The sequence below is a fragment of the Apis cerana genome, linkage group LG7, assembly GCF_029169275.1.
Source record: "Apis cerana isolate GH-2021 linkage group LG7, AcerK_1.0, whole genome shotgun sequence".
Lineage (NCBI taxonomy): Eukaryota > Metazoa > Arthropoda > Insecta > Hymenoptera > Apidae > Apis > Apis cerana.
In genome coordinates this window covers 4,108,435-4,132,475 of record NC_083858.1, presented here as the reverse complement: position 1 = coordinate 4,132,475, position 24,041 = coordinate 4,108,435, and the positions used below count along the sequence as shown (strand labels likewise).

At 23.3% G+C, this 24,041-nt stretch overlaps 1 protein-coding gene across 14 annotated transcripts in view; it reads left to right on the top strand.

Annotated features, from left to right (window-relative positions):
• Positions 1–24,041, top strand: part of LOC108002523 (uncharacterized) — a 315,743-nt gene that overhangs the window by 283,704 nt on the left and 7,998 nt on the right. For 7 of the 14 annotated variants that reach the window (XM_062077705.1, XM_062077704.1, XM_062077710.1 and 4 more), the window contains 13 exons: positions 1,102–1,398; positions 5,325–5,435; positions 8,502–8,726; positions 9,663–9,817; positions 13,610–14,383; positions 15,487–17,558; positions 18,372–18,660; positions 19,212–19,421; positions 20,236–20,547; positions 20,879–21,286; positions 21,358–21,586; positions 22,298–22,718; positions 23,290–23,812. In XM_062077705.1, coding sequence (XP_061933689.1) covers positions 1,102–1,398; positions 5,325–5,435; positions 8,502–8,726; positions 9,663–9,817; positions 13,610–14,383; positions 15,487–17,558; positions 18,372–18,660; positions 19,212–19,421; positions 20,236–20,547; positions 20,879–21,286; positions 21,358–21,586; positions 22,298–22,718; positions 23,290–23,812 — 6,026 coding nt within the window. The remainder of the gene's footprint in view (positions 1–1,101; positions 1,399–5,324; positions 5,436–8,501; positions 8,727–9,662; positions 9,818–13,609; positions 14,384–15,486; positions 17,559–18,371; positions 18,661–19,211; positions 19,422–20,235; positions 20,548–20,878; positions 21,287–21,357; positions 21,587–22,297; positions 22,719–23,289; positions 23,813–24,041) is intronic. The other 7 variants (XM_062077707.1, XM_062077712.1, XM_062077713.1 and 4 more) reach the window with 4 other exon arrangements.

Genomic DNA, 24,041 nt, shown 5'->3' with positions numbered 1-24,041 from the left:
ATAGTAATAATATAGTATATAGTATTAGGTATATAGTATATAGTATATAGTATATACTATATAATAATATAGTAAGTCATAAATAAAAAGTAGAAACAATTATAGTTAAATATTTGCATAAAAATTTAAATACATTTTCAAAAATTAAATATATTTTTTTTACACAAATTCTATGTTTCTATAATTAGAAAAAAAATTATTTGTAAACTAAAATTAAATTTTAATTTAAAAAATGCTTTTTTTAAAATTGCTTGTTTTTTTAAAAGAGAAAAAAAATCATTTATAAAAAATGAATAAATAGAATAAATTATATTATTAAACATTATTATTTCATATATTTCATTGTTTGAAAAAATAAGAATAAAAATGAAATAATAATTACAATAATAGCAATAATAATAATAATAAATATATTTTTTACTTTGAATGTGAGAATTAAATTTTTTTTATAATTAGAAATTTGCACAGACTATAATATAATTTAATATATTCCTAAGATAAAGATATTTGTTTGATTAATACAAAGATAGATTGTTTGAAAAAAAAAGATAGAAAATTTAAAGGATAATTTTATGAACTAAAATAATAAAAGCTAATGTGTAAAAATATCTATTAAAATTTATTTTTCAAATTATAAATAGTTTAACTTTACATTGAATCAAACAAGATGAAAATATAATAAAAATAAAGCTGTCTCACTTTGCTAACTATCTTATTTCACTTAATTCAAAATTATCTAAATTATAAATTTAAGAAATAAACTTTAACGAATATTTTTATATACCTATTATTTATCATAATTTTTCTATTTTATTCTTTAATTTTTAAATTTAAAATCACTTCTTAAATTTTCTATGAATTTAATCTAAATATTGTATGTATGTCTTAAAATAACTTATTATTTTACTTATTAAAATTAGAATTATTAAATCTTTCTTCAATTTCAATATTTCAAATTATCAATATTCAATGATAATCATTTAAAAACATCAATTATCAGAATATATAGCAAAGTAATAATAAGCGTACTTATGGTGTCGGAAGAGACTCTAAACTTAATATTGTGAGAAGAGAAATGCATGTGACTGGGCCTGTTGGTAGGTTCGAGCACGGCCATGGCAGTAGGCGGTGCGACCCTGGTGCATTGCGGAGGACCTGGAGGGGAAGACCGACCGGCCCACCTTGCCATTCCCTCGGGAGCTCTTGCACCCTCGCTGAACGCCGCTCTTGGCTCGAGCCTGAATTCCAGCCTGAATTCCAGCCTAAATTCCACGTTGGGTAGCATCGGTGCCGCGGCAAGCGCAGCAACCGCCGCCACGGCCGCGGCCACAGCCGCATGGCCGCCAACCTTATGGCAGTACCCCGCAGCGGCCGCGGCTGCTGCAGCTGCAGCTGCAGGTGAGTACTGAACACCTTTTTTCTTTTATATATTTATTTTTTGAAAGAATCATTTTTTGGATTATTATAATATTGTAATGTATAAAATGCTTTTTTTCTAAAAGAAGAAGAGATTAACATTTATTTATATATAATCATAATTTGCTTGAGTTTTATATGTTGATATTTATATATAATTAGTACAATCAAAAAAGTTTATTGTTATAGTGTACAATAAAATATTTTTATCTATTTGTCAAATTGAAAAATAGAAAAAAATATCAAAAGCTAATATATGCAAATCGGATAATATGGATAATGTCTAAATAAAATAATTTTTGAGAAATATATTCTATTTGAATATATGTAATATAGAATTAATACTTGCTTCCTTTGATAAAATAAGATTGAATAAAAATTTAAAATATTAAATTAATTAAAATAAATTTTTTAAAATATAAGTATAGTATGTATTTATCAAGATAATTTTTGGAATGAAATTATTATAATTTTTGATAGATATAAAAAATTAATTAAATGATAAATAACTGAATATTTTTCAAATTTTTAAAAACATTTTTAAATATTTACAAATTTGAAATAAATACTAATAAAAATGTATTAGTTTGAAAAATTAAAAGAAAAATTTATCTCGAAAAGATTAAAAATTGTTATTAAATACATTTTTTATTCTTTATCTAGTAATTCATAGATATTGTTTATAAAATTTTAAAAATATATAACTAATTATTAATAATATTTTTATTGTATCAAATCTAGTTCAAAATTAAATTCTCCTTTTTTATTCTTTTTTTTTTCTTTATTATATATTTACGTATTAAATAAAAAATGTATCAAATTTTCATATTCAAGTTTAATTCTATATAATTGAATATAAAGGGGAAAGTAAAAAACTTGCAGTTTGTCGAATTTATCATTTACTAAAGCTTTACTCCTAATTTCACGAATTAGTACTATTACAATCACCGAATTCGCTTTTTTTTGGTTAATTCTCCGGTGAATTGCATGGCGAAATAAATCACTTCAGTAATCGGATATTTATTTACAAATCTGTAACCGCCATTTAGTTAAGCTGAGGAAATCTTTTGGTATTCGGTGCGTCATCGCGTTCCATTCATCGTTGCATTCAACGCATTGTTTATTTCATGTGACATTGAGAATTTTTTGGATTTTCCAAAAAATTGCCGCAATTAATTTTATTCATTTGATTGGAATAGAAATATCCAACGCATAACGAATGCGTATTTGTCAAGTGATCATTTTTAATAACTTTGTAAATCGTTCAGGATTATGTATTTTTTAAGTACAATAAACAATTTCAAATAATTTAAAGTCTGAACATTTTAAAAAAACAAAAAATATGAAGAGAATCTTTTGAAACTCGAATAAAAACTCAAAAATCAAAAAAATTATGAGACTATAGTAATATCAATCTGTTTAATAAATAGATTTTAGAGAATAATGACAATTTCTAAAAAATTAAAAAAAAATACACAAAAATAAATAATATTAGGATTATATATTAGATAAATATCTCTTTAAGAAAAAGCAAATAATAATAGATAATCAATTAGAAGTTTCAAATATTGTTAATATAAAAAATTGATTAATGAATTATTATAAAATATTATATATATATTATAAATAAAAACATTCAATTATTGAATTTGTTTTATCATTATTTATCAATATGATCTTTTAAAATAGACATTTAATGTTATTTTATATTTTAAATTTTAGAAATTTGAAATTAATTAATTGAATTTATATTATTTAAAATGAAGAAATTTAATTCAAAATTAGAATAATTTAGATCATATGAACGAAATGTATTCGAAATTTGAGAATTCATTGCATATAATATAATTGTGTCATAAACATAATGAATTATTAATAATAATGATTTTTTTTTGATTTCAAAAAATAATTTTCACTTAATTTGCTAATTATTTTATTTTTAATTTGAACTTTCACTTCTTTTTGTGTTTTTGGTTTTCTTGTAAAATAATTTCTTCAATTTCAATGAGCTTAAAAGTTTGAACAATTATCAGAAAATTTTAAACAATTTTATATATGTATAATTGATATAACAATAAATGCAAGATATCTTTCATATTTTTTATAATCTATTGTACGTTTATTTTAAATATATAATAATGACCGTATTTTTGTTTAATAATTCATTAATAAATTCAATAATAATTGAAAGAGAGTATTTTATTGTATATTTGATTGTTTCGTATAATATCGAAATTTATCGTATAAAATCGAAATTTTTCAAAAAATTTTATTAATTAAATTGAATAAAAGAATTTAAAATAGGTTTTATTAAAATAGCATTTTTCTTATAAGCATTAAAAAATTAACAGAAACATTAATATTGGTTATTACATTAATATTATAGTAATATTTCAAAATTTTCAAGTATAAATGAATTTATGAAGATTTATTTTACTTTTCTTGTTATGTTTTGAGTTAGAGTTGTAAATTCTATTTATATTACAAATATAAAATATAAAAGCAGAAAAGTCGTTATTATTTAATTTGATAATAAATATTTGATAAATTGTAAAAATAAAAAAATCTTAATTTGTAAAAAACAAAAAATTCATCTAATATTAACCAGTAATTCTAATTTTAATTAAAAAATTATTAAATTTATGTGATTTCAAGATGTGATCAATAAGAAATATTTAATCAGAATTTTTTATTTAAATTTTATCATTGTAAATTAAAATAAAATAAATATTTTCTTTATTTGTATATTCAATATGTATTGATATGTATTGATATATTCATCATATGTATCGATTCATATATATCGATTCATATGTATCGATCATATTAATTATACATAACGAAATTATATGTAATTTCATATATTATTTAACACGACTATATATAAAACAAAAAAGAATTTCAAAATAATTTCCTAACAATATATAAATTTTGTTGTGCAACATTTTCAAACAGTGCAATTTCGAATAGAATTCATTTCTTGTTTGTAAGGGTGACCTCCTTCGGTGACCGAGTGACATTTATTCGAATAACATCTATGTATATTCGTGTTGGACATTTTCGTGTTATCTAAATCATTCACGAACCTTTGCATTCAAATTGTCGATTTTTAACTCTTTGCTCGCATTTTTGATCCGTCTGTTGATTTTCTTGATCACGATTAAAGAAATGACGCAATGCCACGAAAAATCTTTTGACCTCGTTCCGTGCTCGATAAAAAATGGTTTTTAATTTGAGTTGACAGCGAAGTATTGGGAAATTCTTCCATGGAAAAAGGTTTGAAATTTGCAGGCAATATGGAATAAAGGGATGAAAACGACGTATGTGTGGTGATTTTATCGTAGATATAAAAACGAACGAGATTTTATTGTTCGCACTGAGAATCTTTTAATTTTTTATTATTTTTTCTTGTTATTTTTTTTTTTAGTAAAAAAATTGTTAAATAAATGGAACTTTCTATTTAATTTAAGATAACATTTTTTTTTTGAATTTCAAAATATAGTGAAAACATTGCATTAGTTTATGTTCTATCAGAGTGCTAATTCTTTTAATATTCATTTCATTTTTTGTATACTTATCATTTAAATTGAATACTAAATCAATAAATATTTTTGCTTATTTAGTAAAAATTTATTCTTCGCATATTCTATTAAATTAAATTCTGAAATTTTTTGTAATTATAATATTTTTTTGTAAATTCAAGTTTTTCCATATAAAATTATTTATCAATTAAAATTTAATAAGTAAAATTAATTTTATCAAAATATATATATATATATTTTGATAAAATTTTGATTAAAAATATATATATTTATATATATTCTTCATTTTATTTTCATAAAGCAAAATTTTAATATTAAATTTAATATTTTAATTATAATTTATTAATTCATTCAAAAATGTTACAGCGATGCCAATGGAACCAGTTGGTTTTCCTCAGATGGGTGTTGGTCTTCAAGGTGGTCTACAATTGGTTAGAGATCCAACAACGGGTCATCTTCTTCTTATTCATGCGGCTGGTATGTTAAATGCAATGTAAATTATGATAAGCTTATAGTCATTTCTTTATGAGAATATTATTTAAATATTATTATTTAATATTAATAATTTTATATAAAATATAAATTTATATAAAATTAATAATTTTATATAAAATATTTATTTAATGATGTATATATAACATTTTATATAAATCATTTTATTCTATGGTATTTTATCATCTCTTAAATGATCTTAATTTTTTTATTTAATGTATAAAATTCTTAATTTTTTAAAATATTTATTTATTATTTGTATTAAAATATTTTATATTAAAATATTCAAGATGTTTCCTTAACTTTGATAACAAATGAATTTGACAATTACGAAATATGTAAATTAAAAATCAAATAAATATGATAAGTGAAATAAAATATCCTATCTTAAATTATAATAATTTTAATATTTAAATATTTAAAAAAATGTGTCCATTTGTACATTATCCTGATAGAAAACTACTTTTTTTTTCGTAAGAAATAATTGTTTTTTGTTTTTTAGAATTGTTGAAAAGTTTATAATAAAATTAATAAATTATTCTTTTATATAAATAGAAATAATATAAATATAAATAATAGAAAAAAAATAATTCTAATAAAAGAAAAAGATATTTATTTGCTGAAATAGATTTACTACATAACTTTATTATATATGCATGTGTACATGCATATTTAGATATTTGTTATAATTTAATAATTTAGAAAAAACAATATTTAATCTTAAAAATAAAAAAATACATGTTAAGTTAAGGCATATATATATATATATATATATATTCATAATATATTCATAATTCAATATATATATCTATTCATAAAGATTTGAAAAAAAAAATTTATTTTAATATATACATATTTTCAAGTATATAAATATAAATAATGATTTATTAAATGATAATTGTTAAATTCCATTATTTATATATCAAATTTATTATATATCAAACTTATATATCATTAAACCTATATATAATAAATATTATAAATATTATTAAATTGAATAATTTTTCTGCATTATGACATCATTAAAAACTCTCTCTTCTCACAAACCGAGAAACAATACGCCAGAAAATCGAAGAAATTTATGAGAAATTTTTACAAATTGAATATTAATTATAAGATAATGATGAAATATTTTCAAAAATATTAAAAAACCGAATTAAAAAAAAGCAATATATGCAAATGATATATCAATGAAAACGACTTTAATTATTTTTTATTGAAACGACATATTAAATGCATTATAGTATTTAAATACTTCAAAAATAAATATATATAAATATTCAAATTTTGGTGCCGTATACAATAATATATACAATAATAAAAAAAAATATAAATATAAACATATCTGAAAATTTTTTCTTTTCAAAATATATTTTTGTTCATCTCAAAATTTATATGAATAAATATGAATGAAAAGAATTAGAAGTTTTAATTCTTTAATAGTTTTAATTATTAAATGTTTAAGTTAAAAATAAAATATACAGTAGAGTAAATTGCAGTAGAGCAAATTATCTTGATATTGAAAATAATTTATATCATAAAATAATAGGTTTATATTTAAATGTTTGATAATTACAGTTCTAGTAATTTTCATTTTAACATAACATGATTAGATTGATATAAACAAGCTAATGAAAATTATAAAGAATATTATTGTGATGCATATTATATTACTGCAATATAAAATTAGTTAAATTTTAAACATTTTTTAAAATAAAATAAAATATTTTATCATAAAAAAAATATTTATATTTATATTTCAAATAAAAAAAGTTCTTGATCCTATTTCCATTCTTAAACAAAGTAAAATATAATATAAAAATTTGACTTATTTCTGAAACACTTTTTTTTTTAATGAAGGAATTATATATAAAGAATATTGAGTAATTATTTGGGAAAAGAATTCCTCATTAAATTCGATAAAATATATTTCAAAATACACATAAGAATATATTTATTGTATATCGTATTTTAAGATTCGAAATAAGTTTTGATTAGATTTGATATAAGATTAGATTAAATTAGATTAATTTAAATAAGAGATTAATTTGAATAATAGATAATAATAACAATTTATAATATATTGTTATCAATATTATTTAAATTAATTCAGTCGAATATCAAAAAAAGAATCATAAGTTTCTTCTTCTATTAACATTACTTTAATTGACATCAATTCAATAAAAGATAATCTAAAATAACGGTTCCTTTTTATGTCTTCAAGTTAGTTTGGTTAGGTTAGATAAAATTGCGACTATCTAAATCAAATTATAACCTAAAAACAAAATTATAATCTAATTTAATACAAATCTAATATTTTCATCTGTAAAATATTAAAAAATTACATAGTTTATTGAAATTTTGAATAATTTTTTAACAATGAAAAATGATTAAAATCTTTTGAATTAATTAAATTAATATATAATTGATTAAATTAATATATAATAATCTACAACATAGTACTTATTTATATAAACATCAAAGTCATTGAAGCTAACTTTAAACTATATACAATATTGTTCCAAAAAAAGCAACAGTCGTATGGCTCGAAATAAGCACATCGGTTTAAATTACCACTTCTTTATTTAATATCGTTTGCAAAATAAGAGATTCGAGAATGAGTGATAAATCCATGAAAGTAAGAAAGTACAATCTTTATATCTGTTCAAAATTGTTTAATAATAGAGAAAGATTCTAAAGAATTATTTTCTAAAGAATAACATTGTTATTCACTCGATCGCTTTATAATTTGCTGCTATCTCACTCACTCTTTGTATATTTTCTTGTCTTTTTTCAAAACAAAAATCATTGATATAATCATTTGATTCATAGAGATTAATCCTCAATATGTATTTTTTTCAAAACAATATTTTGCTTATCTATGATATATAGGATTAAAAATATTTTTATTGATAAACTATGCGGCGGATATATGTATAAAAATATTTGTTTAAAATATTAAATTTGACAATATATTTCAAAATCATAAAAATTTATCCCCTTTTCTAAATAATTTTTATATTTTTGAAAAATATGATTTTCCTTTTATAGAACAAATGCAACAAGCAGTAGTATGGCCAAATTATTCGAATCATAATAATGGAAATGTTGCGCCACCATCTCTTTTGCTTCCGCCTCCACCACCATCTCTTCAGCTCCTGAGCGATATCGGTGGCGCAAGGCTAGTCCTTACTGAAAGTAAAAGAAAACAGCAGAATACTCTACCTATTGTCAAGATAGAAGCAGATTGTGGCACCAATCCTACTACTATAATCAGTAAGTCATACATATTTTTTGAAATAAAGATTTTGAATTAAATTATTGATGGAATGTATATAGAAAAAATAAAATTAAATTGCATGTAACGAATTGAATAGAAAGAAATTGTATTTTAATTATCACAATAGAAAGTTTTGTTATAGATTATAACAATTGTATTACGATCGAATTGTATTACGATAAAAATATTTTAATATTTTCCAATGTAAAAAATTAGATGATATTTAATTAATTATAAAAATTTAAAATAAATTTAAAATTCTTTTATCAATTTAATTTTGAAATGCAATTAATATTTGTTAATGATAAAAATCATTATTAAATCAAAAATTTAACATTTATACTTTTTTACTTCGGTTTTACTTTTCACTGCTCTTTTAACAATATTATTAAAAATTCTTTCTTAGTATATTATATATTAACAATATATATATATATATATATATATATATATATATATATATATATATATATATATATATATATATACTAACAAAGAAGTATTAAAAATATTTTTATAAATTCTTCAATTAATGTTTTCTTTTTTAAATATATTTATAATAATTTTGGGATTCACTATAGAAAATAAAAAAATAAGAACATTTTTGAAATTTTTAAAATTTCATACAATTATATTTCCATGTTCCATAGAAGTCTAAAATTATTTTACTAAAGTAATTGAGATAATTAATCATAAATTAAATAATAAAAAAAATGACACTTGATTTATTTAAATAATAATAAATAAATTGTTTTTTAACTTCCATAAATTTTTAAATTATATAAAATATATATCATGCATATTATCTAAAAAAAAATATATCTTACGTCAATGAAAATTAAGACAATGATCAAGTAAATATTTATATAGAAATTCATCGATGCCTGACGAAAATGATTTCCTAGATAATATTGAAATTCTAAATTTCATAGCCTCAACGGAATCAACAAAAGCATTGCAGACTGTGACTTCGATGACAGGAACCCTCGTACCAGATACACCCCTTGTGACCACGTTGCACTATTACCCTCATGCTCCTGCATTGGTACAAATCAGTCAAGCCGAGCCAACGCATTGCAGATCACAGGTAAGTACTGTTCTCTTCATTTTTCCATTCTATTCACAGCTTTCCATCTGTCGCTATTATCCTATTTCTTTCTTTTCTATCGTTTCTTTATTCCTCTTTTCACTATCTATGTTCGTCGATCATACGTCGAATTGAGCATAGTGACAAGAGAGAAAAGCAAACGATGCAGAGAAGGGACAACAATAATTATGTCAAGCTCAGGGCGCGGTCCAACCATTCGCATAATGCGGAAATGTTATAACACATTGTATAATCATGCACAAACCTATTTGCATCTCTATCTGCATAGATATTACTAACCAGTTCGTTGTTGACCTTGCAATTCCTCGGAAGCTTAATGCTTCTCGTTGATTTCACCATCCCGGTCTTTGATTTACTCTTCCCTTCGTTTTTCATCATTTTTATGTTTTCGTTTTATCACTTTCTTTTTTTTATCCACATTTTCTTTTATTCTTTTTTTAATTTTTTTGATTTTTCTCTTATTGCTATTTTATTGCTTTAAATTATTCTTATAGATAGAGAGCAGTAATATCGAGATTTGGATATTAAGAATAGAAAGTGAAAAATTTAATGTTGAATCAGTGATGATGATATTTTGACATTGCTAATAATAATATTAATTTAATATATATATTTCAAAATTGAAAAATCATTTCATTTATTTATTATTCTTTTTATTAATATTCAAAATTTTTTGATTAATTTTTTGATTTTAATGCTTTTAGCAATATATTAGGATTACGTCAAATAATATTATAAATTATAAATTAGAAATAATAGAATAAGAATTTGTAAAAATATCAATGTATATATGAATCAAAATTTAATAGAAAATAAAACAATTCAATAAGAAAAAGAAAAATATTTTGGTTTTCATAACAATTTAGATAGATTTTCATTATAATTTAAAGATAAATATAGAAAATAAAGCTATTATAATACAATACTTTCTTTTACAATAATCAGTTGTATATTCAATTATAAATATTTAATCCAATTTGAAAACATCAAATGTTTTCAAATGTTTAATGTAATATTTTATCATTATAAATTGAAAATCAAATGAAAAATAAAAAATAAAATTTTTTTTCTACTTTATATGATAATTTTTAGCATATAAAAATATTTTTTGAATATGTAAAATTATTTATAAATTTTTAATTTTCTAATTAAATTAACTTTTGTTTAAATTTTATTGAGAAAAATTTCTTTATAAATATATCTCTTTTTTAAATTAGATTAAATTTTGTATCGGATAATAATAAAAATTTCCGAAATATTAATATTTTCGTATTTTTTTTAATTTGTTATTTTTATTCGAAATCTAATTTTGATATTCACTATTTTCTTTAATAATTCATAATACGATGGTGTTAATTCGTTATACTATATATATATTATATAAATAATATATATTTAGCTTATATATATAATATATATATAGCTTTTTAACAAATAAAAGCTTTTGCTTAACAAAAGTTATTCCTTATTTATACTCTTTTATTGACATGAGTCTTTTTTGAAGCGTAAGTTTAAAGAGCTTTTAAGTAACAGATTATTCTTCTTTTTTGTTATTTCATTTTTTTTGTCTCTTTTTTTCTTCCTTCCCTTTTATTCATTTTTTCTTTTCTTTTTCTTTCCTTCTTTTTTTGCAATAAACACTATTCCTATTTTTAATTACTCCTAAAATTACGAAATAATGCATATGATTTTCTTCTTATTCATAATTTCTTTTAATCAGATTATAATTTTTGCTCAATTATAATCGAATATAATATATATATCTACATTTCTAAAAAATAATTTTTATAAACAAGATTTTTTGGAATTTTTGGAATAGTTTTCAAATTTCTAATTTTTTTTTAAATTTCAGATAATTTTCGAAAAATAATATTAAAAAATGTAAAAATTTATATTTAATTTTATTGTAACTAAGTAAACTAAATATACAAATATTTATGATTTTATTATTTAATTATTTTGCATTGCTATTATTCATTAATTTTTAATACAATTTAAGCTTAATGTTTTAATTTTTTTATATGTTGCAAAATTTTTGAAAGTTAAAAATTTTTTAATTTTTTGTAATATTAACATTAGCAAAGTTTTAATTTTAGTTATATTTTATGAAATTCTTAATCATGAATAAAAGATTTATTATTCTCTTAATGAACGGATTTAACTGAATGTAGATTAAGAACAGATATAAATATTTACATTATTTCCAATATCGTTAGTAATTATTTATCTTTTCTTAATTTCTGGCAATTAATAATCTTTATCCCGTATTATAATTGCAATTATATATGATATGATATACGCAATATATATATCAGAAATATCAAAATGTAGATATTAGTTTTAACTTAAACTTAAAAAAAAATTATTTATTTTTCAAATTAGTTTTTCATATAGCATTATTACTTTACTCTAAATTTATTTTTTTTCAAAACTTACTTATATAATTGTTACATAATTGTTAATTTTTTAATATAATTGAATGCCATCTAGAAATATTTTATATTTATAATTACAAATCTTGATTTGTATGATAATTATCTTATTAAATATATATATAAATAAATAATTTAAAATAAATACTTATCAAATATTGAATTACAAGATTCTAAATTTCATATTCTTGCTTAACAAACAAATTCTTCTGATTCTTTCATTTGATGCTTTGTAGACGGAACATGGCTGGTTTTGCTTTTGGTCCTCCTGTTGTAAACTCGTAACGCGTTGCGGCAAATTTTAATAAAGTTGGACAAAGTATATTTAAGATGATTAAATAAATTGTGTAAGGAAATGAAAATAATAATCAAATCCTTGAGTAAAATGCATATATGCATTTAATTTTTCTGTATTCAACAAATAATAATCATATTCGTATTTATATTTAAAAGCAAATGTTAGAAATATATATGTAACAGTATTTTATATGTTCATTCTTAATTATTTTGGAATAATATACTTTTACAAAATAGAAAAGAAATTTGATATTTTGTATTACTTAACTTATCTGATGATTCATTATATATTTTTTCTGAATATATTTGTCTTTTTCATTGCGTGTAATTAATATTTGTTATAAAATAACTTATTTATAAACATAAGTGATTCATGTATTCTTTTATAATCATTCAATACATTCAAGCACATTATGTAAATGTTATGTATCTGTTATCAAATATGCTAATATTGTTTTCAAAAGTTAAATATTAATTTATTCCTGGAAGATTATACATTTTTCTTTACATATTCAAGAAAGGATTCTAAAACAGTAACATGTGATATTTATTTAGTATTTTAATAAAAAAAAATGTTATAATTTAGAAATATGAAAATTTCGAAAGAGAAAATAAACTAAATTCAATTTTTTCTAGATAATAAATCTATAAGTTAAATATTTTTTATAAAAAAATGAAAATTGGATTTTTGATCTGGAATTTCAAATTGTACTTAAACCTAATAAAAAAAAATATTAAATAATTTCCCAATTCAACATCATCATAATTCATAATTCATCTTTTTCAAATATTTAAAAATTGAAAAAGAAACTAATCAAACAAAAAATTCATATTCAATCATAGAAAAATCTCAAACATTTGTCCGATCAACAACTTGTAAGAATTGAAATCATCTTAATCGAAAATTTCAAAAGTAATCATTTCCAATTAGTTCCTCTTGATGTGGGTTGACCCGGTTCAATCTCTCATCTTGGTCCAACTTCGTTGAAATTCGCCATTGCCTAACTCGCCGATACTTGATCCTCGAATATCCTGCGCGTAGCAGCGAAATTCGTTTCTGTCGAAGGCGACCTCGCCGGTCTCGTGTTTGACGCCGCCGCCAGAGGTGACGCCGATCCACGCGATCGAGCCACCGGAAGTGGGGCCGATAGTGGGGGTACAGGACGCGTCGAACCAGACGGACGCACCGGAACCGGAGGATCAGGAGCAACCGTTGGTCGAGGCATGCGTGAAGCAGGAACAAAGTTTGAGTCCCTGTCAGTTGCAGAACTCGGCCAACCTGACAACCACTACCACCACCACCAACCTGACGAATTTGACCAATTTCGAAATCGTGGCCGCATCGCCGGAGAAGGTGTGCAACGTCGTTCGAATAACCACCACCACTACGACCGTGAATCCAGGAGTATGCGGCATCGTGGGTAAGGTGGACAAAGCGGAGAACACGATCATCAATATGGCCGATTGCCCGAAATACTCGATCACGAAGGAGTGTAGGAGTGTAACATCGATCGACAGGACGATCGAACATGTGGTCACCAGGCAAATCGATAGAGAACATGAAGATAGAAATCATGCAGAGGAGGAGGAAAACGAGTCGCTTGAGATACCATGTAGGGATATCAGGAATGGACCGAGAATTATTGAAATTACCGAAGAAAATTGTGATAGTTTTCATGAAAATTTGGAATTCTTTGGGAGGAGAAGGGATCATTCGTTGGATAAATATAAAGATAAAAATAAAAGTTATATTTCTGAAACTGGTAGTGTTGAACAAGAAGATGAGACTGATACGAGAGCTGTTGAAAAGTGCGAGGTAAGGATTGTGGAAATATATATATTTTGAAATTTAAATAATTTTTATTTTGAAATTTAAATAAATAAAGATATTGCTTTTTAAATAAAAATTAAAAAGTTATATTATGCAATAATTATTTGTTTTTGAATAAAAAGAAATTTTTTCAATTATGACATTGTATTGATGTAATATAATGACATAATAATATAATTCATCATAATGAAAAAATAAATAAAAATTTGAAAAAATATTACTAACAAAAAATAAGAATAATCAGTTTAATTCTAAATTAAAGAATTTAATTTATATAAAATTATTATAAAATCTTTTCATGACTATTTATTAAATTTGCTTCATAACTATTTTTGATACAATTATATAGAAAAGAATATATTTTCGTAGTATTAATGTTCTGAATATATAATGAAATAGAAATAACATTGTGTTAGAAATAACATTGTGAATAACTTTTTTTTATACTGATAATTTCTTATATTATCTGGAAATATTAGCAAAAATATTTTTTATATGTATTATATATAATTTAAAAATTTTAAAATCAGTATTATAATTTTAAGTCTTATAAAAAAAATTCTTTTAGTTATTTTTCAGAAGATTTTATCCATTGTTCATTATGTATTAGAAATATTAACAAAATATGTTTTATTATTAATAAAATATGTTTTATTAATATTTTGTAATTTTCATATTATATAGATTAAAAATATATTATATAAATTAAAAATATTTTACTTTGATAGAATTAGATATAATAAAAAAATATTGTAAATTGAACTCAGTTATATATAACTAAGTAATCCGAATAAGAATTGAATTTCAATTAAAGTCATTATTTAAAACTGTTTAAACAATATAATATTACATATATATATTATCAAATATACTTTTGTGTGAATCTAATAAGTATATAAAAATAAAAACAGTAGATATAGAAAAAAATTCAAAATATAATATATTTCAAAACCATTCAAATTAATAAATATATCTTTTTAACATAGAAAAAAATTTTATAAAATAAAAAATATATATTATTTCGATATCATATAATATAAAATTAACTTTTATTTTTATTTAATCATCATAAATATTACATTTTCCAGACCGAATTAGCCAAAGTAGAAGATATGACAGAGCTGCACAGACATGTGAGTTCTGTTTCAGAAAGTTTGGAAATCAATCAGATTTTAAAACCAACAGAGGATTCTACTAAATCAAAAATAGAAATTGATTCCAATTATGAATCGAACTGTGAGAAAAGTCATATTGATGATTATCCTCAAACTCCTGTATCTCGCCCTCAAATCACTGTAAAGTCATTTGATATGCCCAATATTGACTGTGATGAACAGATGATCGAACCAATTACCATCAAACAAGAAGCAGACGAAACAGGATATGAAGACTGTTCTTACAGATGCGAACCAACATCAACGACAGAGAAACCAAAATGCCAAGATTCGTTCAAGAGGTACTCAGTCGAGAAGTCTCATCCTGGAATTGAGAACGTGGTGGAGAAGCTAAAAAAGAACGCAGCTGCTGCTTTGCAGGAAACAACAGCTCAAAAAATAGATGATTCCAAGGATAAAAATGCGGAGAATCTTCGATCGAGAAAACATTCAGATACTGTGCCGAGAAAATTGGAGAACGGTTTAAAGAAACACATTTTAAGATCCTGTGAGAACTCTCCTTTTTTAGATAAACACGATGTCAATCGGGAACCTGAAGTATCTTCATCAGAAACGGTACGAATAGCTAAAGATTCGCAAGATATTTCTAAATATTTAACAACAACTGAACACACATCTAATTCTTCCATGAATAAGCATCCTTTGTCCAAAAACTATTTCACAAACGATAATAATAACGATATTAGAAATAGCAATAATAATATCAAAATGATAGATGAAGATCCTGTTGTGAAAAAGGAAAAATCTTTATCTCCTGAGGTTTGCGAATTAGTGGAAATGAAATGTACCGATAGTGATGTCACGCCCAAAAAATATAGAAAAATAGAAACATCAGATAACTCATACGCTTCAACGCCTGATAATCAAATAATTAAATCCAGAGCTGTTAATTCTAAACAAAAACCTACGGTTGACATTAGTGGCCTCGAATTATTATCGAATAGTATTGAACAATTGGAACATTTGAAACCGGATTCTCAAAATTCAGGTACAGTATCTGAACTAGAGAAATCGCCTATTAGAAGCAAGTTGATTTCTCCGCAGGGAGAAAGTAATAACAACAACGTAGATAGTCCTTTGGGATTGTTATGTGCTCTAGCGGAACAGAGATTTATGGAAGAAGTAGGAGACAAGATACCACGAAAGTTGAATCTCGAAAGCTCGGAGGAAATATCGCACGCTGGTAGATTGTTGTTAAACCTGGGCAGAGTGAATATACCGGAAAAAGAGGGAAAGACGACAGACAAACGAAAATATGTTCAAACAGATATAGAGAATTACGAGAATTCCAAGAGGTTCAAAACGGATGGCGAATCCGAGGATGAGGAATGCAGTTCATTGCATTATCAACAAAATAATAATGACGAGAAGCTATACGATGAGAGAGTGCAAGAAGATATGATGTTCAGGCTGAAAGAGACCACAAGGAGAAGTATAGACTTTTCTGAACAAAATGGTACTAGTTCTGACGATGAAGAAGTTACCATGTTGAAAAATGCTCCTCTTAATAAGAATATAAGTCCTTATAAGAATGTAAACTATGAGAGAAACGAAAATTTTGAAGAATATGAAAGACATTATGATCAGTATCAAATGAACGGAACATATAGCAGCAAAGAATCTATTGATGGTAATTTATCGGATTCTGATATGGAAATATATGATAAAAAATCTTCTAATGAGAAAATAGAAAAGGAAGATAGTATAGATGTTAAGAGGCGACTTTCTACAGAACACCGTGACTGTCATGATTATAGGAACTTGCAAGCAAAACTTGATGCAAAGAAATTCATTGCTCGAAAAGGACATATAGATAATGAGGCAGACTGGCCGAATATGGATGCCATGGAACTTGATATGAGAGTCAGATTAGCTGATATTCAAAGACAATATAGAGAGAAACAGAAAGAATTATCTAAGTTGACTCCGAAAAAGGATGAAAAGAAAAGTCCTGGTAGACCGCGAAAGAAGAGTCATTCTTCCAGGTGAAGTTATAATAAAATTTATATATTAAGATATTTTTTTATATTTTCGATAAATATTTATAAAAATTATTCTAAGATCTTGATGATTTTTTATGATAATTTGTTATCAAGATCATACTTCATACATACTAATAGTTATGAAGCTTTTATTTGGCAATTGTTTATTAAAAAGTTACTAATCTAATTTAATATAACTAGAAATTAAATTTTATTTGATATCAAGGATTAATTTGTTAATCCTAAGTTTAATTTTACTTCAAATCAAAAAAAAAAATTTACTTAATTGTTAATTGATTTAATGGTTTGCATTGGATTTGTACTTTTTTAATTTAATTGCTGTAAAAGCAAGCGGCTATCAATTATCTATAACAGTACTTAAAATAAACATAAAATTAAAACTAATTTAAGATAAATTATATCGAATTTTCTTAATAATTCTTTAATGAACAATGATCGCCAAGTAAAATTTTCACATTATCGAACATTAATAATTTTGAAACTATATTAAAAAATCATCAAAATCGAAAAATAGTAAATAATTACCATATCTTCTTATATATGTTATTTTTATCATTAGGAAATTAATTGTTAATTAGTGTAAGTAATAATTAAGAAAATAATATCATGAAAGAATAAACAAGAAATATAATAAAAATTATATGCATTTATAAAATTAAATAAAAATTAAATATAATATAATTATCAAAAACATATTATACATAAATATAAAAATTAATTAAATAGATTTAATAATGTAAAATAAAATTATATATAATGTATGTTATATAAATTACTAATAAATAATACTTGCAGTTCGGACCACGGACCTCTCGCATCACCACCGATATTGGAACCAATATCTTCACCGCACAAATCTCCACCACGATCGCCAGATGGAGCTCCGCCGCCACTAACTTCAACTGTCCTAGCTATGCCAAGATGTAATGTGAATTTAGTGAAATTGGGCGAACAAAGGAGTCACATTAAACTGTTGGACAGTATACCAAGCATTCCGATCCCTGTTCCACCAGTTGCCTCGCCAATTACCGTGTTACAATCGAACAAATCGTCGCAGGACGACGATGAAAAAAGCACAGGAAGGGTAAATGAATTTTGATTAGAAATAATATGTGTGTAATTAAAATATACTAAAAATTTAATAAGAATACATGTATCGATATAATAAAATATTAATAAAATTTTTCATTTCAAAAGTTAAGAAAATTATAATTGAAAATTATAAAATTTGAAAAATTGAGAATTATTAAAAAAAAATACTTATTTTAAAAAAAAATAATAATGATAAAAAATTATTTCTATTTAAATATTTTATTTATATTGTATATATATAAATATTATATTTTATTTAATTAATTTAATAATAAATTTTATTAATAAACGAAGTGTAATTAAATATTATAATATGGATTTTTTTTATCTTAATAATTTTATTTCTACATATATAAGAAATTTTTATATATAATATCTATAATAATATTTAATTAAATAATACAACAGAAATATTTTTAAATTATTATGTCAACATAACAAGCTAAGAAGAATAATAACATATAAACACAACATATAAATATAATAAGATAAAGAATTTTTTTTTATGAAATCTTATCAAGATTTTATAAAACTTGGTTACAGCTTGGCTATGACACATCATCTCCAGCTCCTACAATTGCGAGTTCTAGTTCGGCTTCAAAAAAACGAAAGGTTGGTCGGCCTAGGAAGTTAATGTGTACATCCGGAAGTGTCAGACATCTCACAGAAACAATAGTTGCAAAAAAACCTAAAAGCAAGAGTTCTCTAGTGGGATATCTTTTGTCTTCAAAGAATAGGCATCTTCAAACGAAAGTAAGCTTCGTTTTTTTGATAAAATATAAATATAATATACAGAATGTTCTAGATAAAAAAAGATATATTTTGCCAACATAATTAGGAAATTATAAATTAAAAATATTATACAGAATATTAATATATTCATGGATATTTTTTAGAAAATCGATTTTAAAGAGTCAAAAAAAAAACATAAAAATATCAATTAAAGTTTATTTATTAAGGTAGTATACAAAAATGTTAAGTGTTAAAGTTAAATGTTATTAAATTATAATTAATAAATAAATTATTAATTAAGAAAAGAATAAAGAACGATGTGATATGTAAGCATTTTATTTTATTTTTCTCTTGCTTTATCTACTTTAATTATATTTATATAATTATATTAATATAATTATTATAATATAATAATTATAGTAACATAATTATATTAATTATTATATTAATTCGCAAACTTATATTTTATAATTTAAATAAATAAGTAAAATTTTTATATATTTTTTGATCAATTTTTAGAATCAATTCTCCAAAATTTCTACAAAAATATGTTAATATTCTATATTATAAATTATAGATCAATTTTTTTTCAGTCTCAAAATATCATTAATGTAAAACATGATTTTAAATAAATGATTACATATTATTAAAAGTTATAGTAGATTCAAATAGTTTGAATCTGATGATTTATTATCTTACATATCTTAAAAAAGAGACAAATTAGCTCATGATGTACATTACTCAGAATGATTTCCAAATTATTAGCAAATTTTTTTGACTTTTATCTGGAATTCTGTATATTTATTATATTAAATATATATTTACTATTTGACAGTATGTGGGTAAAACTGGTTATACTCCATTACCATTTAAGACTACGTTATCTTCCATAAAATCCTCTTCCAAGAATCATAAATCAACAAAGTCAAAACCGAAACCTGCGAAACAAACACCTTTGCATAGCAAAAATGTAATTAGTTCAATTATTGCGGAAAAGGCGAAATTAAGTCAAGAAGTGAAATTAGACAAACAAAGTAAAATGAAACCAAAATTGAAAGCTGAAGCAAAAGTGAAGACTTGGGAAGATGATGAATCTAGTAGCGTTACAGAAAATATGCCAGAATCTACTGTAGAAGAATTAACAAAGGTAATGTGCAAAAATAAAAATAAAATTTCATTGCACAACTTTATTTATTTCAATCATTGATAAGATATATAAATATATATAATATATTATATATAATATATAATATATATAGTATATATATATATATATTAAGAAAAATATAATTTCTTCACGAATTTTCTAAATATATTTATTTTCAAACAATACAATTTTTTTTCTCTTGAAATTTTGTTTTAATCTTTTATTTTTTTTCTAAAAATAATTTTATTCATAACTGTCTCTACAAAATTTATATAAATATTGATATTCCATCAATTATCTAACTATTAAAATGTATTGTTTAATTGCTTAGGAAATCCCAGTGGATATTACCAAACCAATAGAAAAAGAATCTGAAAAGATAAGACACGAGAAATCGAAAAAAAAGAAGCGAAAATCGAATTCGTCCTCACCGTCCAGACATAAATCAAGCGATCGAGATAAGAAAGAATCGAAACGACGGAAATCACTCGAGTGCAAAGAATGCAAAGAATGTGCGAAAGCTGCTCGAGCGGAGAAAACGGAAATCGTGAACAAATGCAAATTAACATCGGCCCACTTAGGTATAGACCAGCTAAGGGTTTTAACGGCTATGGGTGGTCTATTTTATGCCGGAAGACTGAGCGCTGTTCAAGCGCCTGACGTTTATGCGATTACGCTGGATGGTGAACGAGGTAATAGACCTCATATCCATTCCAGAGAGGAGATACTACGAGATGCGGTAAATTAACGTTGATTCATTCATTGCCTGTATTTCGAATATGCACTTCTGTTTACCATCACCGTTCATAGATCGTGGAGATTTGTCCTACTTCAACGAAAGAATTACCGCCTGGCACGAGACTGTGCGCTTATTGGAGCCAACAATATCGTTGTTTGTATCCGGGAACCTCGGTTGAACCCTCGGAACCTGACCCAGAACTTGATGAAAAATTTGTCAGCGTAGAATTCGATGATGGAGATAGTGGAAGAATTGCTTTGGATGATATCAGATTGTTACAGCCTGATTATCCTGTCGTTGGTAAGTTTTGTACTTTCGTTTTCGAGTTTTTGTTAAGTTGAAATATTTTAAAGAATTTGTAAAATTATTTTTACGGTTTTTAATGGTTTAACGGTTCAAACGATTTTAAACGGTTGAAATTGTTATTAATTTTTATATAAGATAAATGATTAAAATTTATTGTAAAAAATGATAATTTTATCATTTTTAGTTTCACGTATTTGATTATTATTTTAAAACTGCATAGAAAAATTTATAATGATATATTTTTATTAAATACGATTATTATTATTTTTGTTTACTTCTATAAGAAATAAAGAAATTAATATGTGGAATTATTTTCATGATTAATATTTTTATTATATTAGTTAGTAAATAATATTTGAAGACAGGATTTGTTAACAAATTATTAACTGAAACTAATAAGAATTCTTATTTCAATATTTATTTTTTAATTCTAAAAGTTATAAGTTTGAATAATCTTTATCCAGATATTTTAATTCCGAAAGTTTTAATATCCGTGAGGGAATTAAAATTATTGAATCTAAAAAATCCGAAAATTTAAAGCACTAAATTTTTTTATTTTAATTAATTATCCTAAATTGTTTTTAATTTAACTAATAAAATAAGTTATAATTTGAATAAGCTTTTAATAATTTTTAATAAAGATTTTTAATAATCGTTGATCCTTTGAATATTTACATTATATTAAATCTTTTAATTACATTACAGAATATGATCCTAATCCTTTATTATCATTGGGAAAACGTCGACGACAAACGTCAATGTCGACAGAAGATAAACGTTCGTCTAGTAATAGTCAACCATCTGTTTCTACCAATATAAATAACTCAATACCTGCTGTTACATCTACAACGAGTTGTTATGTTTCATCGTCTGACACACAATCATTGGAACGACACAAGTCGGACGATATAGATGCTAAAGATTTGGAAGAATATCGTGAAAGGAAACGCATGAAAAAAAGAAGAAGAGATAAATTGAAAAGATTGCAAGAATCTCAAGAAGGAAAGAAAAAGCATAGAAGACATAAATGTTGTGAAGAACACAGAAAGCATAAACACAGGAAACATCGTAAACATAAACACAGACATAGCCATCATAGTAGTTACAGTGAAGGAAGTCATAATAGGTTTGTTATTTTTTAAGTTCAATTATTCTGTTTTGTATTTAATGATGAGTAGTAAATGTTAAAAAAATTGTAGAAGTTTGTTTTTATCAATTATCAATTAATTTGAAAAAGATGAATATAATATAATATAATTTATTAAATATAAAATTAGGTAGATTATAATAAATATTGTTTATCAACTAAATTGAAACTTTTTATCATGATATATTTTTATCAAAATTTTGAAGTATAATTATAAATATAATAGAAATTTTTAATTCTAATTTTATAAAGATTATCACGAAAAAGATATATTATGTACATTTTATAAACTTTTTAAAAATAATATTAGAAGAAATAATTTAATAAAAATATGTATATAAGATATTAATTTAAAAATTAATCATAAATTTAGAAAATTTTTTTTATATTTTTAAAGTGAAGTTTATAAATGAATAGAAAAATATTCAAAGACTTATAATATCATAATATATATATATATATATATATATATATATATCATAATATCATAATATATTTCTATATTGATTCCTAATTTTAATCAAATATTATTTCAAAAAAAATTTTTTAGTAGTGGGGAAAGCTGTTGTGGTCAAAAAAGCGAAGAAGAATTACCGAAAGAGACAGTGTCTAAGATCGATGAAGAAAAAGAAGTTGAAGAAGAACCAGTTACTCAAGAAGAAGTTACTCCAGAACCGATCAAAGAACCTGTTCATGAAGAAAAGCCTGAAAAACCGAAGAAAACAGATAAAAAGTCGAAAATACGTGAACGACAAGAATCAGTAGAAAGTCGAAGCAAAATGGCAGCTTTCTTGCCAGCAAGACAGTTATGGGGATGGGCTGGAAAAGGTTATAGGCGACCCGGGGCTAAAGGAAGAGCTAAAAAACAGTTCTTCCGTGCTATACAACGGGGAACTGAAACAATCCAAATAGGTGATAGTGCTGTCTTCTTATCGACTGGCAGACCTGATAGGCCTTATATTGGACGCATCGAATCTATGTGGGAAACTTCGAGCTCCAATATGGTTGTCAAAGTGAAGTGGTTCTATCACCCTGAGGAGACCGTTGGATGTCCAAAAAATTTAAAGTACCCGGTAAAAATATGATCAAAATTATCTTAAAAAATTATTTTAGATTTTTTTTCTAATTAATTCAATTTAACGTACTAAAAAGAATATTATAATAGGTATTCTATGTAGAATAATTCTTTCACATTTTGTTTCTTGCTATTATTAATTATTAAAATAATAAAAAAAAATATTAGAAAAATATTAGAAAAAAAATATTATAATCTATTTCTAATCTAATATAATTTATCTATTC